The 22,216-nt window shown below is 45.4% G+C and overlaps 1 protein-coding gene and 1 long non-coding RNA gene across 2 annotated transcripts in view; one reads left to right on the forward strand and one right to left on the reverse strand.

The window, feature by feature from the left end:
- Cds2 (CDP-diacylglycerol synthase 2) overlaps window positions 1-22,216 on the reverse strand; it is a 46,654-nt gene that overhangs the window by 15,718 nt on the left and 8,720 nt on the right. Inside the window, exons 2-7 of the mRNA XM_050134097.1 lie at window positions 5,442-5,578; window positions 4,288-4,384; window positions 3,160-3,257; window positions 1,241-1,380; window positions 902-960; window positions 38-120 (exon numbers count right to left, since the gene is read on the reverse strand). Of these exons, the coding sequence (XP_049990054.1) occupies window positions 38-120; window positions 902-960; window positions 1,241-1,380; window positions 3,160-3,257; window positions 4,288-4,384; window positions 5,442-5,578 (614 nt within the window). The remainder of the gene's footprint in view (window positions 1-37; window positions 121-901; window positions 961-1,240; window positions 1,381-3,159; window positions 3,258-4,287; window positions 4,385-5,441; window positions 5,579-22,216) is intronic.
- Window positions 11,094-12,630, forward strand: LOC126496624 (uncharacterized). The gene is made up of 3 exons (XR_007590393.1): window positions 11,094-11,325; window positions 11,461-11,592; window positions 11,687-12,630. It is a non-coding gene; the product is annotated as an uncharacterized lncRNA (long non-coding RNA).

Below are 22,216 nucleotides of genomic sequence, written 5' to 3' on the forward strand. Positions count from 1 at the left end.
CTTGAAGGGAAAAAAATGTCCCAATGTCACTACTTACCATATCATTCCTTCAAACAAGTTATGGATAACAAGATGTGACTGGGTTACGACAATAAGCAAGGTCACATGGGTCCAGCCAAACTGCAAGAGAAAGGAATGAACTCTACCTACCAAGCGCATTCCAAAGCAGCTTCAAAGAACAGGAAGGGACAAATGGGAAACTACTGAGAACCAGGGAAGACCTGCTTTCACACCTGACTCACTGGCAGGGAAAAGGACCGAACGAGTTTCTGGAGTAGCATAGTCCTTCCCAGTGACTGTCCCATCAAAGCAGGGACTAAGTCAGACAAGGGTAAGGCATGCCTGAAATCTCAGCGCTTCAGAGGCAGGAGGATTGTAAATGTGGGACCAGTCTAAGTTACATCATCATACCCAATCAAACAATAACAGAAACCAGCAGGGTCTGCCTCCTACTAGTGAGTGGGTCCTTTCCCGCTCTCGAGCCTGGACATTTCATTTTCCCACTCACAGAAACTGTCTCAGGCCGAGGCAAGGAATGACCAGCACCAACAATGAATGAGATGGAGGCTCTGCAGCAGTGCCTTCACGGCTGCAGCATGGCCCTCCCTGGAGCCCACCTTCAGAGGAAAGACCTCTGAGGGTGTAAGGAGAGTCTGGTCTGCAGGACTCTTGTCTCCCTGCTCTGTGTTCTAGATGAATACAGAACAAGCCATATCAAGTTTTGATTTGTTACAGAACATCAAAGGCCTAATTAGTTTCTATAGATCATCAGGCCAACAAACTTGCCTGGTTAGTCTCTGCAGATCTTCAAGTGAATCAAGAAATCAATTTCAATCTCTCTCTCACACACATAAAATGCACATTCATACCCCCCCCCCACACACACACACACTCCCCTTACCATGTAGAACTGCAGTCGGTAATGCTTCTTAACTAGACTCAGCACAAACATGCAGAACCCTAGTTGGAGACAGGAGAGAAGATCAAATGACTCACACTGCATTTCTTCCTCTTTTTCTTTAGCTGAGGTAAGTGGTCTACTGACTAACTTACTTGTAACAATTAAGCAATACAGAGATTTCATAGCCCACGGAGAAAATTAGCTTACAGCAATATAATCAAGCTGTCAGCTTGCTTCCTAGCATGGTCAGTTGACATCACAAAATTTTAACCAACTCGTACAAATGAAACAGAGGAACACGATGCCCAGAGGAGAACTGGGAGAGCACACGATACATACCTGTGAGATACAGGGTAAAGGAAATGAACCGGTGGTATTTACTGAGAATTCGCAAGGGCTCCTCTCTTTGGACCAGAGTGAAGAAGTAATCCGTCACTGTCTCGCCATAGAAGAAGTAGTTTACACACAGAAGGAAGTACCTGAAAATGATGAGAAGGCAGTGCCAGGGAACTGTGTGCAGCCCTCCTCCACAAGCTCTCAGAAAACCTCAAAAAGGGAACAGCCCACCACCTTGAGAACTGATCTAGAAATTTATGGCACATTTTACTTTACTCTCCCTTTATTACAAACCTGGAAGTCTGTCTCCTCCCCCCACTTTGTGGTGTTCCCACAGCCAATCTTGGGACCCTCCAAAGTGTGCCTCAGCCCACCCCCTAGGGTCACTCTGACTTCGCACAGGATCTCCCCATTTCTGTCAAAAGTGGCCCACTTGGCCTTGTCACTGTCTGTTCTGCTTTATCTCTTCCTTGCTTGGAACACCCCTTCATCTATCCATTGTTTTCATTCATTGCTCCAACACCACTTTAAGTATTTGAGAGAGAGGATGGATGGATGGATGGATGGCTGGATGGATGGATGGATGGATGGATGGGTGGGTGGATGGGTGGATGGGTGGACGGACAGATAGATAGGTAGATAGATAGATGAAGCATGACCTGATATCCATTACCACATCACATTTTCTATAGCAGGCAGTAGCTAATGACTTCATTAGGCACCTGGGCTCCGTCTCAGGACATATCCTCCTTTGGAAGCCTGGCTGTGACCCAGATCCTTCACCTAGCATTAACTATGCATTTGTTTGCATCCTCTCTTCAACTGGAGAAACAAGAGGGGGGAGCCACAACCAACAGCTCCATTATGCTTCTGGATACGGGATCATGCTGCATCAGCTCAAGCCCTCAACAAAAGAAACCAAAGAGCTTCTCTTTCCCATCTCTCAATTACGAAAAAACCCCACACTGGGTTTATTTTCCATTGTGTGGAAAAACTTTCTTTGCAAAGTGACCATAGCAAGGGTCAGGCCTCCTGAGTATATAACAAAATTCAAAACACAGCTGTCTAACTGTAGAACTGTCACAAAGAGAACATGTGGCCCAGAGAGCAATCCCAAGGGCAGGTGGAGGCTGAGAGTCAGCTTGTACTGTTGAGTGATGTGAAACATGGAAGAGTGGACCACGGCTGAGCAAGTCAGCTTCCCTGGTCATCACCACGTTTCTCACGTACAAATCAGTACCATCAGTCCATTAGGTCCCAAAGCAGTTAGCATAGTCAGTGAGTCTTCCCAGCTCTGCTAGAATAGCACCACCTGAGAACAGGGGAGCCAACAGCAGGTGGGTCAGGAAGGAGCTCAGAAATCATACGCGCTACAGTTCTTTATTTAGCTTTTGCTGTTAGGCAGCCACGTCTTTTTAGGAGAAGAAAAAACAGTCTCTGAAAGAGCTCAGATCATAACCATGCTGGCACCATGAGTGCCTTAGAGGAAGAATGGTTCCAACAGATGAAGCCTCAATGATCTGTTGTACTGACGAGGAAATCAAGTTCCAGAGACAGCAGCACTGACACCAGAACCTGCCAGCTCCCAGTGAGTCCAGTGAGTCCAGTGATGTGCTGGGTTGCAGCATAAAACTACGCTGATCTCAGGTGGGGACACAAACTGCCATCCCTGGCTGCAGGAACTAAGGAATCCTACTACTGAGGTGGACTCAGGCCCAGATGCATCTGTTTCTTCTAGGGAAGACACCAGCTACTGAAGACTCCTCAGAGACAGCCATACAATCCAGCCTATGAAAGACACAGACTCAAAGATACCGTGCAAGTCTGTGGCAATGGCTGTCTCCACCGTCACTCTGTAATCTCCTACCACAAATCACATCACCCACATCAGGCAAAGTGCCCCATGGACCAAGAGAGCTTACCAGCTGAGGGTCCTGAACCAGGGCAGGTCATAGGAGTGGTATACATTGTAGCCAATGGTGATTATCTCGTGGAAACACTTAATCTGAACACACATCACCTGAAAAACAGAGAAATCGGAGAGCTCTTCCTAGGGTCTTCACAGGCCTTCAGCACAGTCATGGTACTTGGATGTTTCCATCTTATACTGATTCTGCTTCCCCCTTTGTCTCAGACCACCCCAGGGTAATACAGACCTCTACTTCACAATTTCTCATAGTAAGATGCACGGTCCTAGTGTCCTCATTAACCTTTTACTCGAGAACCTTCCAGGACTCAGTCAATCCTCTTCCCACTTTGAGCTTGAATATATACGTTAGGGGCTCCGCTGCTTTGCTCAGCACCCAGCTGTCACCACCTAGAACTGTCTGTAATGACTGTGTTGATTACATTTTGTCCACCTGACACAAACTAGCGACATCTGAGAAGAGTGAAGCTCAGCTGAGAAAAACGCCTCTACTAGACTGGCCTGTAGGCCAGCCTGTGGAGCAGTTTCCTGACTGATGATTGCCGTGGAAGGCTCAGTCACTGTGGGTGCTACCATCACTGGGCAGGTGATCCTGGGATGTATAAGAAAGCAGACTGAACAAGTCATGGGGAGCAAGCCACCAAGCAGTGTTCCTCATTGTCTCTGCTCTAGCTCCTGCCTCCAGTTTCCTGCCCTGGCTTCCTTCATCATAGACTGTGATCAGGACATATAAACCCTTTCCTCCCCAAGTTGCCTTTGGTCATGGTGTTTATCATAGCAACGGAAGGCCAAACTAAAACAGGCAGGAAGATTGAACTCCTGTGAACTGCAAATTTTTAATGAAAGTTCTGAGTCTGTGAGTAAAGCCCCGGGTAAACAAGAAACAAAACCGGAATCTCACACAAACCAGCAGCCAGGGTCCTTCATGCCACTGACCCTACAGCCGGCACACAAGAAATAGGAGGAGGCTATGCTCTAGGACAGAAGCTTCTGAGAAACTTGGGGCTCCGAGCATTCTCAAAACCAACCCAACACAAGGCACTATTGGCAGCAGGCATTGCAGATGGCCAACCCCACAGGTAAAGCTGATGTAGCATTATCATGGCTTGTCAACAGTACTTACAATCATCATCAAAACCATTGGTCCCAGGTAAATGATAATGAAGAAAAATGCAATCATGGCCAAAGTCAGGATACCTCTCACCCACCAGTTCTTCCATCTAGGTGAAAGAGAAAGACCCGTTAGGAGCCCAGGGAGAACCAGAACACAAGCCTAAAGGAAGTGAGACTCCAGGGCCCTGCAGGTAGTAATCCTCTCAGGAGCAGAGGCACAGCTGGGGAGGGCAAGACCCGGCACCACTTTCTGCTCACAGCCAAACTCAGCAGGTGCAGAAGCCACATGAGCACACACCTCAAAGTCTGAGGGCAGTGTGCGGAGAGCCAGTGGGTAAGACAGTGTCCTTTGCTCCTGTGTCTACATGGATGGCTTCCATGGCCATTTCTAAGTCTAAAATCTTTTTTTTTCCCTACAATTGGCTTCTTCATGGCATGGCCCTGAAATCACAATGATAACAGTTGTCGTAGACAAAGAGAGTACCAACTATCACAAACATGCAACAGGCATATCTATAAGAACTTTATGCATTAACCCACCCAACTCTCAACACAACAGTCTAAATAGGTTTTATTTCAACTGGCATTTTTAAATCAGCATATAATATTTGTACATATTATGCTTAGAAATGGAAACAGGGAGCTGGAGAGATGGCTCAGAGGTTAAGAGCACTGGCTGCTCTTCCAGAGGTTCTGAGTTCAATTCCCAGCAACCACATGGTGGCTCACACCATCTGTAATGAGATCTGGTGCCCTCTTTTGGCCTGCAGGTAGAACACTCTATACAAATAAATTGAGGAAAGAAAAAAAAAAAAGAAAGAAAAGAAAACAGATCCTGCAGCAAGCTAATGGTAAGCTGGGCTTTCAACCCAGGATCCATGATGCCCTTACCCACAGAAGGCACACAAACACTTTCAGAGAATGCTCTGGAGTCTTAAGATTTGTGCTTCTCATACACACACAGCTGGTGTTTAGGGGACTGGTTTTCTTGAGTCAAGAGTTTTACCCCTGATTCACTTAAGCTGAGACACTTCTTAGATCTCCCTTGAGAACTGAAAGAAATGTTCACAGCGGATATATGTGGAGAGAAAATAATCTTGAACCAGAATCCCTAAAAACCTCAGCCTTTCATGCAACTGGTTCGGTCACCACTAAGTCGGTTACCTTGAAGACAAGTTGGAAAGGGCCCTGTTAAGGACCTCTGGGGTGTCATCTATGGGGGCTGGTGGGGGAGCTGCTTCTGCTCGGCTCTCACTGTCTGATGCAGTCTCTCCATCTATCTTCGCTTCTGACTCCAATTCCTACACAGCAAAAACAGAAGAGCAAAGGTCAAAAATGCTGGGTTAGCTACTAAGAAGTGAGCGGTTATCATGGAAGATCCACGGGGAAAAAAAGCTCAAAGAGCACCTGGCACAGAGAGGTGACAGAGCAGATGGCACGCAGTAATCCTGGCAGTGTTCTGACATGAGAAGAGGCATCTGTGCCATGCACACCATGGGGAGCGGGGGTATGAGAAGACAGACATGCCTCACTTGTATCCGGAGAATGCAAAAAGGAGGAGGCTGCGACTAACTGCCCATGAGCCTGGCCTGCCATTACCTAAGTATCCCAGGCTTATCCCTGTCAGGGCACAAGCACCCAGAAACAGCTCTCCACTTCTGAAAACCCCTCTCCACCAGCACTTGAACCTGAGAGCGCAGCCTCTCCTGTGCCGTGGCATGCAGTGGACTCTCATAAGTTCCAGGCTCTCAGAAGAAGCCAAATTTGTGGCTTCTTGCCCCCAGAGACTAGTAAATACCGCCATGTCCCAAAGCCCAGGAGACTTCTGACCCTCACAAGAATACACTGTGAGAGCTGCCACAACCAGAGTAAAGCCCCACGTTCTGGTCCATTCAAGTCAATGCTCTAGCCAGAACCGGGTCCCTCCCTCCGCCTCACACAGGAGGCTGGACATCAGCAAACTCTGCACGCAGGATTATCCTCCAGGAAACACCTGCAGCGCTGACCTTGTCCCCTGCCTGAGTGGGAGGAACAAAAGCACACCAGCCACAGACTATTCTGGTCCTACAAACCATCTTGGGAGCAATTGGTCCGGGTGCTGTGAGAAGAGGAGGGGAATCAGGTCCCTGAGAACTGACCAACAGCGCTCTTAGCAATCTGTGGACTGTCTCCAACCCAACACAGTGTGAGTTCAAAAAGGAGACACAGTCAGCCCCGTTTACAGACAAGTGCCCAGTGCCACATACTAACCCACCTCTTCTAACTTCAACATGCTCAACCCACTATATTTTCTTTCAGTCTGGAAATCATTTCATTCTTCACCAAGAAATTAAAAAAAAAAACTAAAAATGACAGACATTTTATTAAATCTTCAAAACCTTGTGAAATATGACACAGAAACTGTCACTTTTTAAGTTAAATAAATTTTACTCTCTCCCATACATAATTTCATGATTATTGACCAGTGTTATATCTTTTGTGAAATGTTTGCCAAGCTATTGGTAAGCTTTTTCTTCTGAGCTTTCTGTCTTATTAGTTTGTAAAATGTTTTAAATGTACCCTTTTTATTTAAGAACTCTGTCACAGACATGTTCTCTCACTCAGCCTCATGTTCTCGTCACCCTGGGACCTTCCCTCAATGCTGCTCACAGCGAGCCTTCTTTTATAAAACTGTTTCCCGGGCAACTTCGAAACATTGGACCACGACATCTTGTTCTCGTTTCCTCGTGCCTGGTCCACAGTAAAATGCCTGCTAATGGGTAGAGGAGGAAAGGGAGGGGGATTAATCCCAGGTGTGACAGAGAGACCCAGCCGCTGCCCTAAGGCAGCTACAGCTAAACCGGTTACAATTGTGATCAGCCCTGACGTGGGGTCTTGGCTAGCATGGGCTGTTGTCATTAAGAGACAGCTGGCTCTGGTAAAGGACCTACAGACACAGCACACCCAGTGAGGAGAAGCCACAGCTTGTCACCACTGACCCAGATGCTCTGAATCCTTATATGTCCATTTTATGAAAGGGGCTCAGAAGAGGTCCTCCTCATCCTTGGGAGTTCCTTTTTTGTGTGCTGTTTTGCTTTATTTTACAGCCTGGAGATTAAACCGAGGGCCTTGCACATACCAGGCAGGCACACTACCTTACTACCACTGCTCTATAGCCTCCAGTCTAGCATAGGTATTCCCTGAGGAGACAGAGAAGCAAATTCCACCAGAGTTCTGTCCTACTCCACTGTCACAGAGTCAGTTTCCACTCTTTAACATTTACATTCCCACAGCACTGGCCACCGACTAGGTAAGGAGGACAAGATAACAATGCCATGTGGTGTTATCTAGTTCTGATTCCTGGACCTCAGGCTTCCAAACATGAGCACCCCCACCCAGTAAGCCACTCACTGACATACTCTGGGAGCATCTAGACGCCCCAGGAACTGAGCCAAGCACCAGAGAAAGCCCAGCGCAAGGTTATTTTTAGCTTATCTATCCTGTTGTCAAGGAGACTCACAAAGACTGCTGGGTCCCCAGGCAGAAAAGGACAAAAACAGAGGTAGAGCTGGGGAAGCAAGGGGAGGATGCTAAGAACCTCTCTGTCAGGCAGAGCAGCACCTACCCGCCTGCAATCCTGAGATCTCAGCCCAGGAGGTTGAGGCAGGGAGTCTGCTCTGAGACGGAGGCCTTCAAGTCAGTCAAGGATACATAGTAAAACTGTCTCAAAAACAGAGTAAGTCTCCATGGGCCTTTTATGAACCTCAAGCCTGATACTACACCTTCCCAAACCTGATTCTACTTCTTAAAAGAAGAAGAGGCGTTCTGAAATACAAGTCAGTAAAAGGAGATAAAGAACTATCGTAAAGTTCTTTGATTGTGTTACTCCCAAGACCCTAAGGTGACTAGAATGAAGGACTAAGAAATGGAGTAGGTCTAGAAGGAACAAGCCTGCAGGAAAGGAACTCCCTAGGTCTCACCTGCCTCCAATGAGCAACCTCAGGATCTCTCTGGATAACACCTTGGAGCCCCACCTAGGAGTACTCGCTAGACAAAAGGCCAACAACCATTGCTGACACCACTCCAGCTACGCACACTCACACCCAGGCATGGCGCTCAGGACCAAGTTCACCAAGGGACAAGAAACTTGTGAGAGCCTTCAGCCTGCAGGTTTTCTGGCCTCTCCTCAACTCACAGGCAAAGGCCTCCCACTCAAGAAAGCAGCTGCTCATGTGGACATGAGGGAAATGGAGTGCTTACAGCAGCTTCCCCAGTGGGCAGAAGGCAGGGACCTGGAGCCAAATCCTGGCCCAGAATAAAAGCAGCACACTCTTCAGAGAAAAATGGGGGGGGGGGGGGGGTTTGCTCTGCAGTGAAGAGGGCTGGCTGCTCTTCCTGAGGACCCAAGGTCAGCTCACAGCACTCACATCTGTGTTACTCCAGCTGCAAGAGGTCTGACGCCCTCTTCTGACTTCACCAGGGACCAACATACATGTAGCACACACATGAAAATTTTAACGTTTTGGGTTGGTTGTTTCTTGTTTTGTTTTGTTTAAGTCAGATGTGGAGCCAGGAAGATGGCTTAGTGGGTAAAGACAGCTGCTGTCAAGCTGATGACCTGAGTTCAATCTCTGGAACCCACAAGCTGAAAGAAGAGAATTGACTTCCATAAAAGTTGCCCGCTGGGGCTGGTGAGATGGCTCAGTGGTTAAGAGCACTGCCTGCTCTTCCAGAGGTCCTGAGTTCAATTCTCAGCAACCACATGGTGGTTCCCAACCATCTATAATGAGGTCTGGTGCCCTCTTCTGGTCTGCTGACACCAGAACACTGTGTACATAATAAATAAATAAATCTTTAAAAAAAAAAAGTTATCCTCTGGCCTCCACATATGCCCCCACCCCCTAATGAGTAAATAAATATAATTTACCAAACTAAAAATTCAGAAGTGCTGCGCTCCAGGAGATACCAAGAAAGACAGAAGCCCAGAAAAACCTTCCACAGGAGGTGGCAGCTTCAGTCTGGGAAGCAAGGCTGACTCATGTCCGTCACACTTAGCAGGCATCTCCCTCTCTGGTCTTACAATAGGGAGATGACTCCCTTACCTCATACATTGCTGAAAGTCTGCTGTGGCTACCCTGTCAGTCTCTCCCGCGCCCACCTCTCAGTAACACGCCCAAAGCACACAGTTCAGAAGCAAGAGAACCTTAAACACCTGGCCAACCTGGACATCACACAAAGGAGGAAGGGTCGAGAGAAAAACATTGGGCTGGAGAACTAACTAATTATTTGAATGCGGCATTTGCCTGCTGAGTTTCCTTATTTCATATAGGCAGCCTCCCCCCCCCCCAAATTAAGATTCCTTAAGCCAGTGTGTAATCTCTAACACATGCAGGCTACCTGCTAAAGCAACAATACATGTATGTGCTCACTCTCCACTGGGATGTACACAATACAGAAATGAGGGTCTCCTCCTCTACGGATTTGTTATTTTATCTTATACATATAAGTGTTTTGTTCTCTGCATGCATTATGTACATCATATGCATGCTTAATGCCCTTGGAGACCAGAAGAGGGTGTTGGATGTTGGGGACTGTGGACCCCCAGACCCTGAATTTCCTGTAAACAACTTGTTTTCCTGTGCTTGCAGCTGCTCTGAGCACAAGACAGGAGAGTGGTTTCTGGTGGGCTTGCAGCTGAAGAGTTAGAGCGTGGCCATTAGTCAAGGAGACCCTGTATAATCTGCCCTGTAACACAATAAAGGGGCATTCTTGACTCAAGGGAGCATTCTTGGCATTCTTGTTCAAGGATGGCCCATGACTCTGCATGTGGCTGTGTGTGTGTGTTTCAATCTCCAGCTCCTTGCCCGTCTCGTGAACCATAACTTAGCGCATAGTGAACCATAACTTAGCGCATAGAGCAGGCATTACGCTACGGTTGCATTCTCTGGAAACAAGAGTTACAGATGGCTGTGAACCACCATGTGGGTGCTGAGAACTGAACCTGGTTCTTCTGGAAGAGCAGCGAATGCTCTTAACCACTGAGCCATTTTTCCAGACCCTGGGTCTCTCCTACGTTTCTAAGAATGGGTGGTTTCCTAGCACAAGCTGCAGCCAGGGTGTCAGAGTCCCATGCAGGAGGCAGGAGGAACGAGGGAGCAGGATAAGCGACACCAGTGCTCTTTGCTGCATCGCTTCCTAGATGAGATCCTGACACCTGGGAGTCTGGTCACTAGGAGTCAGCATCTCAGTATCTTGTGGGGTATCTGAGAGGACGGCTGACGGTGCTGTGGTCTGCTCAGGCCCACCACGCTGTTTTTGTCTGATGCTGGGGCCTGAGCTCTCCTCAGAACCCATGCAATGCTGTTTTCTGTCTGTCCATGAATTAATAACTCTTCAAGTAAAATCCATGCACCCAACAATCCATCTTAGTGTTCCTCTTGAACCCACATTCAAGACCTTATACTATTCTACTGAATATACAGCACCCTCACCAACTCCCAGCTCACATGGACAACACCTAGCCTGCCTCCATTGCTACTTGGTGCTCCTGGAACCCACCCCTGCCTCCTTCCTGGATGGGCACAGGTCAGTGCATGAGGAACAGGTTGCTCCCAGGGCCCCTCCTCCTTCCCAAGAGCCTTCCTTCCTTTCTACTCCCCCGAGCCCAGAGCAGAAGATAAGCAGAGCAGCCCCTCAGCCTCCACCCATCCTCCCACAGTCCCTGAGCCAGTCTCAGAGGAGTGGGGATGCTGATGTAAACAGGAAACAGCTCCTCTCTGCAAGGAAGTGAAAACCGCCCCTCTGGATTCACAGATCCTTCAGGGAGAGGCAGCAGCACTTAGAGTGAGGACACAGGGAGAGTCCTGGACACCAAGAGCCAAGCAAAAAGACACTGTCATTGTTGGAGAAGCTGTTACTCAAAAAGTGCCTCTGACCAGCCTTCCAGACTCTTCACCCTCAGCCCAGGAGCACACAAGTCTCAGAACAGCACAGAAGTCTGGCTCCAACAGAAAGAGATGATGGAAGGAAGCAGAGAGCCAGTGGGTGAACAAGGAAGCCTCATGTCAAGGTCTGGACTTTGCTGTGGTGGAACCTCACTCAGCCCGCAACAGCCTATGCTAACTCATGCCTGCTACTGCTTTCTAGGTAGAACCCCTGTTGTTGACTTACACCTACTTCCTTCTCATTCCCACTCAATTCTCAGGATTTCATGAAGGACTGCCTTGGGCTCACAAAAGCAGCAACCTTTTGATGCTCCCCATGTGACATTCTGACCTTTAGAAGAAGTGTGAACGGGGCCCAGGAAGACAGAAGTCCCTGTGGACTAGGAACCCAGGTAACTGGAACTCACTCATCCTATTCTACACCCCATTTCTTTACCAGACACTAATTCTCTTTTATCTTGCTAAAAACTTCACATTTTACCTTAGTTTGTCTAAGAAGAGCTAAAACCTGGGGCAAGGAGACAAGCAGACCACTCATCGGGCTCTCATCCTTCATCCCCAAGGAAACGTCAAGTGGTGGCTCCCCAAGCTCTCCTCTCTCTGGGTCCCAATCCGCAAGTTCACGACTGAAGTGACTCCACAACTCACAAACTGTCTTTTACACTGCTTTCTATGCAAACTGCAAGCCTCCTCCTGGAGCAAAGACCTAGCCCTGCCATCTTAAAGAAGCCTTGGCCAGCTACCAGCACAATCAACTCCCCCACTTATGAGACAAGACCCTGGGAGAGAAACTGCTTAAGGAATGTCAGGATCCCCATGTCCTCTATGGGAAAGCCCAATAGGTTTCCATCTGAGTTCTTACAGGACAAAAAGATGAACGCCTACATGAGTACTGTATGGGCGGCGGGGACAACTGTTAGGGAGAACAAAGAAATACTTCTAGCCCTTTTCAATACTAATCCCATTTGACAAGTTCATATGTCTGAAGAAAAGGTCAAAGTCGAGTTTACTATGAGTCTGGACCTGTAGAAGCGAAGAGAACTTCCTCCCTGCCCTACAGAGAGCAACAGGAAAGGCGGCACACAGACTTTACCTCCAGAGGGAAGGGCAATCACAGGGCAGTGAACACTCATGACCCCAGGAAACAGAAACTTATTATCACTCTTCACGAGCACGCTGGCAATTCTGAGGGAAATGAGAGCCGGTGCTAACTGACCAAGTCTATCCTGCATGGAGTCAAGTCCTTCTTCCTGTGATGTGGTTCAGCAGCTCGCTGCTGAGAAATTTGGGAAGAGAAAGTTATAACTGCAACTCTGCTGGCCATTCCAGAACATTAAAGAAAGTTCCTCTGGGCGTCAGGAGAGTTAGGAGTGACCACAGGAGAGAAGCACCAAAAGATGCTGGTCCTGAGACTTAGTTAAAAACACACGTTGGGGGGCTGGAGAGATGGCTCAGAGGTTAAGAGCACTGCCTGCTCTTCCAAAGGTCCTGAGTTCAATTCCCAGCAACCACATGGTGGCTCACAACCATCTGTAATGGGGTCTGATGCCCTCTTCTGGCCTTCAGGCATACACACAGACAGAATATTGTATACATAATAATAAATAAATATTTAAAAAAAAAAAAACACACGTTGGGGTATCATTTCTGAGCCCTAACAGAGACACCCCCACCACAGCATGCCCTGCCTCCTAAAAGTCTCAACCAATACTGAGATTACAGAAAGTCCACTCAGCGAGATGAAAGTCATTACAGGCTCTCCTTACCAGCAACAGCACTCAGAAACATCAAGGCAGGGGAGGGTGTGCAGATTCAGCTTTTAAAAACCTAATTGACTGTAAACCATTTCACCAATCCAGGCAAAACTATTTAAAAGGGATAAGGGATGTTTGCAGAGGACACAGCATTGATGACCATGTATCCCATCGGGGCTCTGGAAAGCTACACTGGGCGGTTGCCATGTGCATGCCTGACCCACTGCCTCACCCCACTGCTTACCCTCCTCCCTCTTCTCACCACTTCCATCCACCCAGTCATCTAAGCAGGCTCAACAATACACAACTTCTAAAAGGCCATCCAATTAATGCACTTTCTTCCCTACTCCACAGAAAACCTTAGGGAAAAGCAGTCCCTGGCTGCACCATCCTCAGAGCACAGCCAGCCAATTTCATCTAAGCCCGGTCATCAACAGAACCATCACTGAATCCTCTGAATGCTCCATCCTCAGCTCAGTAGCTTCTGACACTGCTATTAAAAAGAAGAAAGAAAAAAAAGTCTGGCTTCCAAGCAGCACAGTCTCCTGGTCTGCCATCTGCCTCTCTGGCCAGGCTATCTCAGCCAGCCTTTTCTTCAGCAGTTCTTCTTTCTCAGCTTGTCCCTTAATTTGGGGGTCCCTCAGGAAGTTGTTCTACCACCGGACAGGCTCTAAGTAATCTCACTCAAATCAGGCCTCCACTGTCCTTCTCCTTCGGCGGCGGCAGAGGGGGGGGGGGTTGTGGTGGTGGGGGTTACTGGAGACCAAACCCAGGGCTTTATACATGCTAGGCAAGCTTTCTATACCACTAAGCTATATTCCAGGCATTTATGTCCAAATACCTAAAGGTACCTAAAATTTTCCACGTGTCCAAAACCAAATCTACCAGTTCCTTTACAACCCCCTCCTCCTACTGTGTAATTTATCTTAGCAAATGGTGGCATTCACCTTGAATTTCCTAGTGTGAAATGTGACTTCTCCCACAATCCTTACACCCATCACTAAATTTCTAAAAGCTACCTCCCAAACTGGTTTCAGCTACAATTCATCTTTTTTTATTGTTGGTCTTTTGTTTGTTTGTTTGTTTTCGAGACAGGATTTCTCTGTGAAACAGTCCTAGCTGTCTTGGAACTAGCTCTTGTAGACCAGGCTGGCCTCGAACTCACAGAGATCCACCTGCCTCTGCCTCCCGAGTGCTGGGATTAAAGGCTTGGCTACATTTTATTTTTTATTTTTTTAAATTTATTTATTTATTAAAGATTTCTGACTCTTCCCCCCGCCACCGCCTCCCATTTCCCTCCTCCACCCTAGACCTCTTGCAGAGTAGCCCAGTCTCCAAGTATTATGTCTAAATCCTTTCAAACTCCCTTAGGATCAGATCTTGGCTAAACTTCCAGCTCTGTCTCTTGCAGCCATTCTAAATGAGAGCTCGCACTTAAAAACTAGTGAGTTCTCAAACAACCTAATGATGCACCTCAAGACTCTTCCAGAGGACCTGAATTCAGTTCCCAGCAACCTTGCCTGGTGGGGGTCACAAGCATCTGTACCTCCGGCTGCTGAAGATCCTGTGCCTCTGCGGGAGCACCTGCATTCATATGTGCATACCCATATACAGACAGACAGACACATATACACACACTCACACATGTAATTAAAAATAAGTCTTCTGTTAAAACACAGAAGGTGTTTAAAATTCTTTGTTTCCCACAATTAAATCATTATGTCTCTTTTTTGTTAAGATTTTGTTTTTAACTATGGGTAGATGAGGGGAGGCAGTATGCACCATGTGGGTGCAATGCCCACAGAGGGCACTGGATTTCTTTACAGTTGAAATTACTATGCAGTTATAACCCACCCACCATTGGTGCTGGCAACTGAACTCAGGTCCTCTGCACAAGCAGTATCCCCTCTTAACCACTGAGCCATTATGTTTCTACAAGAGCAGAAAACTATGTGTACAGGGAGAAAAAAAAAAAGCAACAACAGAAACACATCAGTGCATAACATATGATAGTCCTAAATCTGCATTGAAACATTTCAAGCAGAATGTCATATTGCATGATGCAACAGTATGTACACTGCAAAATGCATTTGTCTTGTGTTCAGAACCAAGGCTACAGTGAAGTCATACAACGCAGCACAGGTAAGCACTGCCAAAAACACCGCCAACATTTGATGTAAGGAACCCAGCTGTGGCTATCCTGAGACCAGAGGACAGATGTCAAGAAAGCTTCCAAAACAACATGCACATGGATCTGACTCATGCTCAGAGTGCTAATATCGGCAACTCACGAAAACTGTCTTCCTAATGAACATCTATTCTGTAAGCACAAAAGAGGGACAAGCTGAGTATAAAACAGAACAGCTACAACTGACCTAAACAAGACACTCTTCATCTCGGGAAGAAGATGAATGGGAACAAGACAAACAGCACAAGCCATGATCCTGGGAGAAATCAAGTCATCTTGGACTTCATCTTTTTCATCTACAAAAAAGAAAATTCCTATTTCAAGAATAATTAGATAAAATATGACTATATATTTTTCCTTTTTTAAAAATATTTATTTATTTATTTGTTAATTGTACAATAGTCTATCTGTGTGTATGTCTGCAGGCCAGAAGAGGGCACCAGACCCCATTACAGATGGTTGTGAGCCACCGTGTGGTTGCCGGGAATTGAACTCAGAACCTTTGGAAGAGCAGGCAATGCTCTTAACCACTGAGCCATCTCTCCAGCCCGACTATATTTTTTTCAAGTGGCACACTGAGACTCACTAGGTCTTAAAATTAATTTAGTGGGTCACAACTAGCCACACATACACACGTGCCAGAACGCAGGTGGCTTCCAGGAGAGAGGTGAGTAAACAGAAGACATCACACAGGAGCCCCCCACCCCACCCCCAGGGACTGGGGATGTTCTGTTTGATCTGATGTGGCTGAAGGTACAGGCTTAATTTATGAAAAGTCGCTGGGAAATTACCATGAGTGGACATTTCTGCACATCTGTTAGAGTTCAACAAGGATTTACAGAAAGAGTAGATATGATAAAATCAAAGAGCAGCAAACTTGGACATGTTCACAGATTACTGTTTTGTAGCAGGGACGAGGTGACACCTTTAATCACAGCACTCAGGAGGCAGAGGCAGGCAGACCTCTGAGTTCGAAGCCAGCCTGGTCTACAGAGAGCCAGCAAAGTATTGTTTTGTGAAGCTTTTATTCCCAAATCACATGGACATGGAAGTTGACACACACAGATGAAAACCCTAGTGTTGGGGCCAACAAGGGTGACGGGGCAGACAAAAGACACCCTTTTAACAATGAAAATCTTGGGTTTGAGGGTATAGTTCAGTGGAAGAGCACTCAGGTAGCATGTGCTAGGCCCTGGGTGTGACCTGCAGCACCACACTAAACCCCTGCATGATACACTCTGAAGAACAGCTTTTCCCATTGCCCGTATTCACTGTGAGGCTCACCTGTACCAAATGTACTCTTTTAGAAGCCTACTTCCCTGAATAATCCTCAGAAGAAAAACAACCAATAAGGCAAAGGTTCTGTTTGAAGACAAACTCCCAATAGGGTTCAAGGACTTTCTAAAAAGGATGTGAAACTAAAGAGCATCAGTGAGAGACAAATAGGAAATCCTGTCTCGGAGACATAAACCAGATTACTAACAACTAAAGGCCAGTCAGCACGGGCCTATGTCCTCAAAGTTACCACACAACTGGGGAGCCCGGAGCAATGTCAGGCTAAGAGGAAGAGTGGGGTTTAGTGGTCCCACCATTCCCTCCCCCTGGAGTGAACAAAAATACCTAAGTCAATGTCACCACTGATGTATATCTTAAGAGGACATTTCATTTAATTCTATGTTTTGAATTTATATTTAATAAACTCAATTAATGTGAGACATTTTGGTAAATTTTAATTGGAAATAATATTAAAATTTTACCTACTAACCTACCCAGGAAGAATAATTAATGTGCAAAATTACATTTTTATCAACTTGGGTTTTTAATTACTATTCTGTGGTATATCCAAACACTGCATATTTGAACTGCTTGATTTTATTTATTTCTTAACTCCTAAGCACTTTTAAATAAAATACTTGGTGTGTTAATGAAGCATTAACACATATTTACCTGGTACTTCAGCACTAAAATAAAACACTGACAGGCCAATTTCCTCTGTGCTTCACACCACCTTCCTCACTAACTCCTCCCTAAATCCCAGGCTTGGTTCTCACTGCCCAAGCAGTTGTTAATCTTCACAGTTGATTTAGCACCAACTCAACCTCAACCTCCTGATACTGGGTCCAGCCATCTGAAACGAGTCCATGGCCGAGTCTGCAAGAAAATCAGGCCTGTGAGTCCAACACACACGGCGGCTGCAGAACTCTAAGAGGCAAACCTGAGACCATCTGCTGAGAAGATGGCAGGAGGTGCCACCCAGTGGAGATGTGGACAGTGATATCCACAGAAGCAGGGGAAGATGGTATGGAAATGGCTGGAGGGTCCTGAGAGTTTGACAGAGGAGGCTGGGGCTCTGTGGACCTCATTTCACACTGCCCCAGGATATTCCGCTTCCACAGTATGCAAGCCTCAAGAACTCTAGGCGCTGATTTTTTGGAGTTAATCTTGTATCCTGCTACATTACTGAAAGTGTTTATGAGTTGTAGAAGTTCCTTGGTAGAATTTTTGGGATCACTTATGTAAACTATCATATCATAGCAAACAGTGAGAGTTTGACTTCTTTTCCAATTTGTATCCCCTCAATCTCCCTTTGGTGTCTTATTACTCTAGCTAGAACCTCAAGAACTATACTGAATAGATATGGAGAGAGTGGACAACCTTGTCTTGTTCCTGATTTCATGGGGGGAAGCAATGCATTTCTGAGCATTTATTTACAGAAGCACCCAAGCCATTAGTCCAGTCAGGCTTTACAGCGTGTTCGTCTGTCCTTCAATTTCCTGTCAATTAGTCTTTACAACAAAAAGCTCTGATCACTGGCAAGTAGGACTTTTCTAAGAACACTCCTCCATCAGAAGCTACAGAATATATCTGGCTACTTCTATGAGAGCACAATTACTATCTCATTCCATTAATTCAATCCAGGCTGAAACCGCTCCATTAGTGTTTTGGTAATAACGGAGATTGAACCCAGGGCCTGACCACGGATCTATATCGTTCCCCAGTCCTTGATACTCTATCACTCCTTTGCCACTTCCTATAAAGACAAACTTTCCCTACTCAACTATTTGGTTCAATGTGCTGACTAGTGTTAGGTTAACCTGACACAAGCTAGGTCATTTTGGAAGAGGGAATCTCAATCAAGAAAATGCCCCCTTGCCAGGCAGTGGTGGTGCATGCCTTTAATCAATCCCAACACTCAAGGAGCAGAGGATCCCTGTGAGCTCCAGGTCAGCCTGCTCTACAGAACTAGTTCCAGGACAGCCAGGGCTACACAAAGAACTCTGTCTTAGAGGGACAGAGGGAGGGACGGAGGGAGAGAGAAGAGAAAAGAAAATGCCTCCATCAGATTGGCCTGTGGGTATGTATGCCTGTGTGCATTTTCTTGATTGCTGACTGAAGTGGAAGAGCCCAACTCACTGTAAACAGTGCTCTCCCTGGACTGGAAATCCTGAGTACTGTATACAAAAGCAGGCCAAACAAGCCAAAAGGAAAAACTTCTTCATGGCCTCTATATGAGCTCCTGCCTCCAGGTTCCTGCCCTGTCTGGGTTCCTGCCTGACTTCCCTCAGTTATGGAGTGTGACCAGAGTTGTAAGCAGAAATAAATCCTCCCCAGTTGCTTTTGGTCATGATATTTAATGACAATAAGAGAGCCCTAATTGCAGATTCAACACAATGCCCATCAAAATCTCAGCAAAATTCTTCAAAGACCTCGAAAGAATGGTACTCAACTTCATATAGAAAAGCAAAAAACCCAGAATAGCCCAAACAATCCTGTACAGTAAAAGAGCTTCTGGAGGCATCACAGTCCCTGACTTCAAACACTACTACAGAGCTACAGTACCAAAAAGAGCCTGGTATTGGCATAACAGTCAGGAGGACCAATAGAACCGAATAGAAGACCCGGATATCAATCCACACATCTTCGAACACCTGATCTTTAATAAAGAAGCAAAAAATATGAAATGGAAAAAAGAAAACATATTTAACAAGTGGTGCCGGCATAACTGGATATCAACATGTAGAAGAAAACATGAAAATAGACCTATATCTATCACCATGCACAAAACTCAAGTCCAAATGGATCAAAGACCTCAACATAAAGCCAACCACACTGAACCTTACAGAAGAGAAAGTGGGAAGTACACTTGAACACATTGGCACAGGGAACCACTTCCTAAATAGAACCCCAGCAGCACAGACACTGAGAGAAACAATTAATAAATGGGACCTCCTGAAACTGAAAAGCTTCTGTAAAGCAAAGGACACGGTCAACAAGACAAAAACAGCAGCCTACAGAATGGGAAAAAACTTCACCAACCCCACATCAGACAGAGGTCTGATCTCCAAAATATACAAAGAACTCAAGAAATTGGACACCAAAAGAACACATAATCCAATAAAAAAAATGGAGTACAGACCTAAACAGAGAACTCTCAACAGAGGAATCTAAAAAGGCTGAAAGACACGGAAATGTTCAACATCCTTAGTCATCAGAGAAATGCAAATCAAAACAACTCTGAGATTCCATCTTACACCTGTAAGAATGGCAAGATCAAAACACTGGTGACAACTTATGCTTGAGAGGATGTTGGGTAAAGAGAACACACCTCCATTGCTGGTGGGAGTACAAACTTGTACAGCAGCTTTGGAAATCAGTATGGCGATTTCTCAGAAAATTAGGAAACAACCTACCTCAAGACCCATCAATACATTTTGGGTGTGTGTGTATACATACATACATACATACATACATACATACATACATACATACATCCAAAGGATGCTCAATTGTGCCACAAGGACATGTGTTCAACTATGTTCATAGCAGCATTATTTGTCATAGCCAGAAACTGGAAACAACCTAAATGACCTTCGACCGAAGAATGGATAAGGAAAATGTGGTACATTTACACAATGGAGTACTACACAGTGGAAAAAATGACATCTTGAAATTTGTGGGCAAATGGATGGATCTAGAAAACATTATACTAAGTGAGGTAACCCAGACCCAGAAACACAAATATCAAATGTGCTCACTCATAAGTGGCTTTTAGACATAGAACAAAGAAAAAACAGTCTACAATTCAATCTCAGAGAACCTAGACCACAATGAGGATCCTAAGAGAGACTTACATGGATCTAATCTACATGGGAAGTAGAAAAAGACAAGATTTCCTGAGTAAATTGAGAATTTGGGGATCACAGGGAAAGGCAGAAGGCAGGGGAGAAAAAAAAGGGGGGAATGGAAAAAAATATATAGCTCAAGAAAAATAATAAAAAAATAAGAGCATCCAACTCAGATACATGTGCTTTTGTGTTTAAAGAACAAAAATTGTATGTATAGAAACTTTAAAGAAAACTACTGGAGCTGAGGAGGTGGCTCAGTGATAAAGGTGTTGCTACCAAGTCTGACAGTGTGAGTTTGAGTCCCTGAAAACCACATGATGGAAGGGGAGAACTGATTTCAACAAGTGATCCTATGATCATATATACACCATTGCTCAACCCCATACATAAATGTAAAAAATAAAATAAAATTTGTATGTGCATGCATGTACACATGTGTTAGTGTGGCAGCTTGTATATGTTTGCATATGTGTATATACATATGTGAAGGCCAGAGGTCAACTTCAAGTGTCATTACTAAGGAGTCATTTGCTTTGTTTTTGAGACAAGCCTGTCATAAGCCTGGAACTTGATGAGTAAGCTAGGCTGGCTGGCTCCAGAGTCATCTGTCTGCCTCCATAGATGTAGATTACAAGATGTGCCACCATGTCTAGCTTGTTTGGATGGGTTCTGGGTACCAAACTCAGTTCCTCATGCACATGTAGCTAGCAAATTGATGGTTAAGCTATTAGGGATGTCCCTGTCCCTAAAATAAACTTATGAACTTGGTTAAATGTTTGATTTGTATATCTACTTTATTCACCTATGTATCCAGAGTCAGGTAAAAAATTCTCTAGAGAAAATAGGTAGCTTGTTCTAAAGTATGTTTCATGTGGAGAAGGAAAGTGCCTCAGAACAATTAATAAGCCACCATTCCCAGTCCACTGTTCAGATGGCAAACTGGTACAGGACTGCAGTATAAACCAGGCAAGCCAACCCCCAAGTCTGCACTGTCCTTGCCAGGCTAAAATACTTCCCTTGAAAATCAAGAAGCAAGTGAAGGAAAGATTACAAACACATTGTGGAAACTATGAACTTCCTGTGGAAGGAAATGCATCAATTGTATCAAAGGCTTAAACAATGGACATCCTTTTCTGAGTCAGTAATTCTAAACAAAAGAATCTGCCATGGAGATGATGCATGAATAAGAGTTTAATGCTGTATTTTTCTTTTAACCACAACTCTCATACATCGTGACTTACAATAGCCAAATATTTAAAAACAATTTAAATTAACTAGTTTAACAGACTAAGGCTCAGCACACAACACAATGGCCTATTGCTATTAAAATGATGGGTGCTGGGGCTGGAGAAATGGTCAAGTGGTCAGAGTACTTCCTGCTCTAGAAGAAGACCGAGTGTGGTTCCTAGCACCTATATAGCAGCTCATAACCTCCTCTAACTCCAGTTTCAGGGCATCCAACACCCTCTTCTGGCTTCTGCAAATTCCTACACTAATTTCTTTAGGTAACTACACATAAAAATAATAATCTTTTTAAGTTAAAAAAAAAAACATGGGCGGTGGTGGCACATGCCTTTAATCCCAGCACTCAGGAGGCAGAGGCAGGCGGATCTCTGTGAGTTTGAGACCCGCCTGGTCTACAAGAGCTAGTTCCAGGATAGGCTCCAAAGCTACAGAGAAACACTGTCTAGAAAAAACAAAAAACAAAACAACAACAACAACAAAAAAAAAACCAATAGTGAGGGCCAGCATGATAGCTCATAAAGGAATGGTACCAGTCACCAAGCCTAGGAGCCAAAATTAAGTCTCCAGAACCCACACAAAAAGAAAGGGGGAAAAAAAAAAAAAAAACAAGTTCAAGTTCCATAAACTGACCTCTGCCACATACACACAAATAAATAAATATAATAAAAACTATTTTTAAGGATGCTAAGGAGCTCAAGAGATG

Source organism: Alexandromys fortis, unplaced genomic scaffold, assembly GCF_014885135.2.
Source record: "Alexandromys fortis isolate MF-2015 unplaced genomic scaffold, M_Fortis_MF-2015_v1.1 scaffold_6, whole genome shotgun sequence".
NCBI lineage: Eukaryota > Metazoa > Chordata > Mammalia > Rodentia > Cricetidae > Alexandromys > Alexandromys fortis.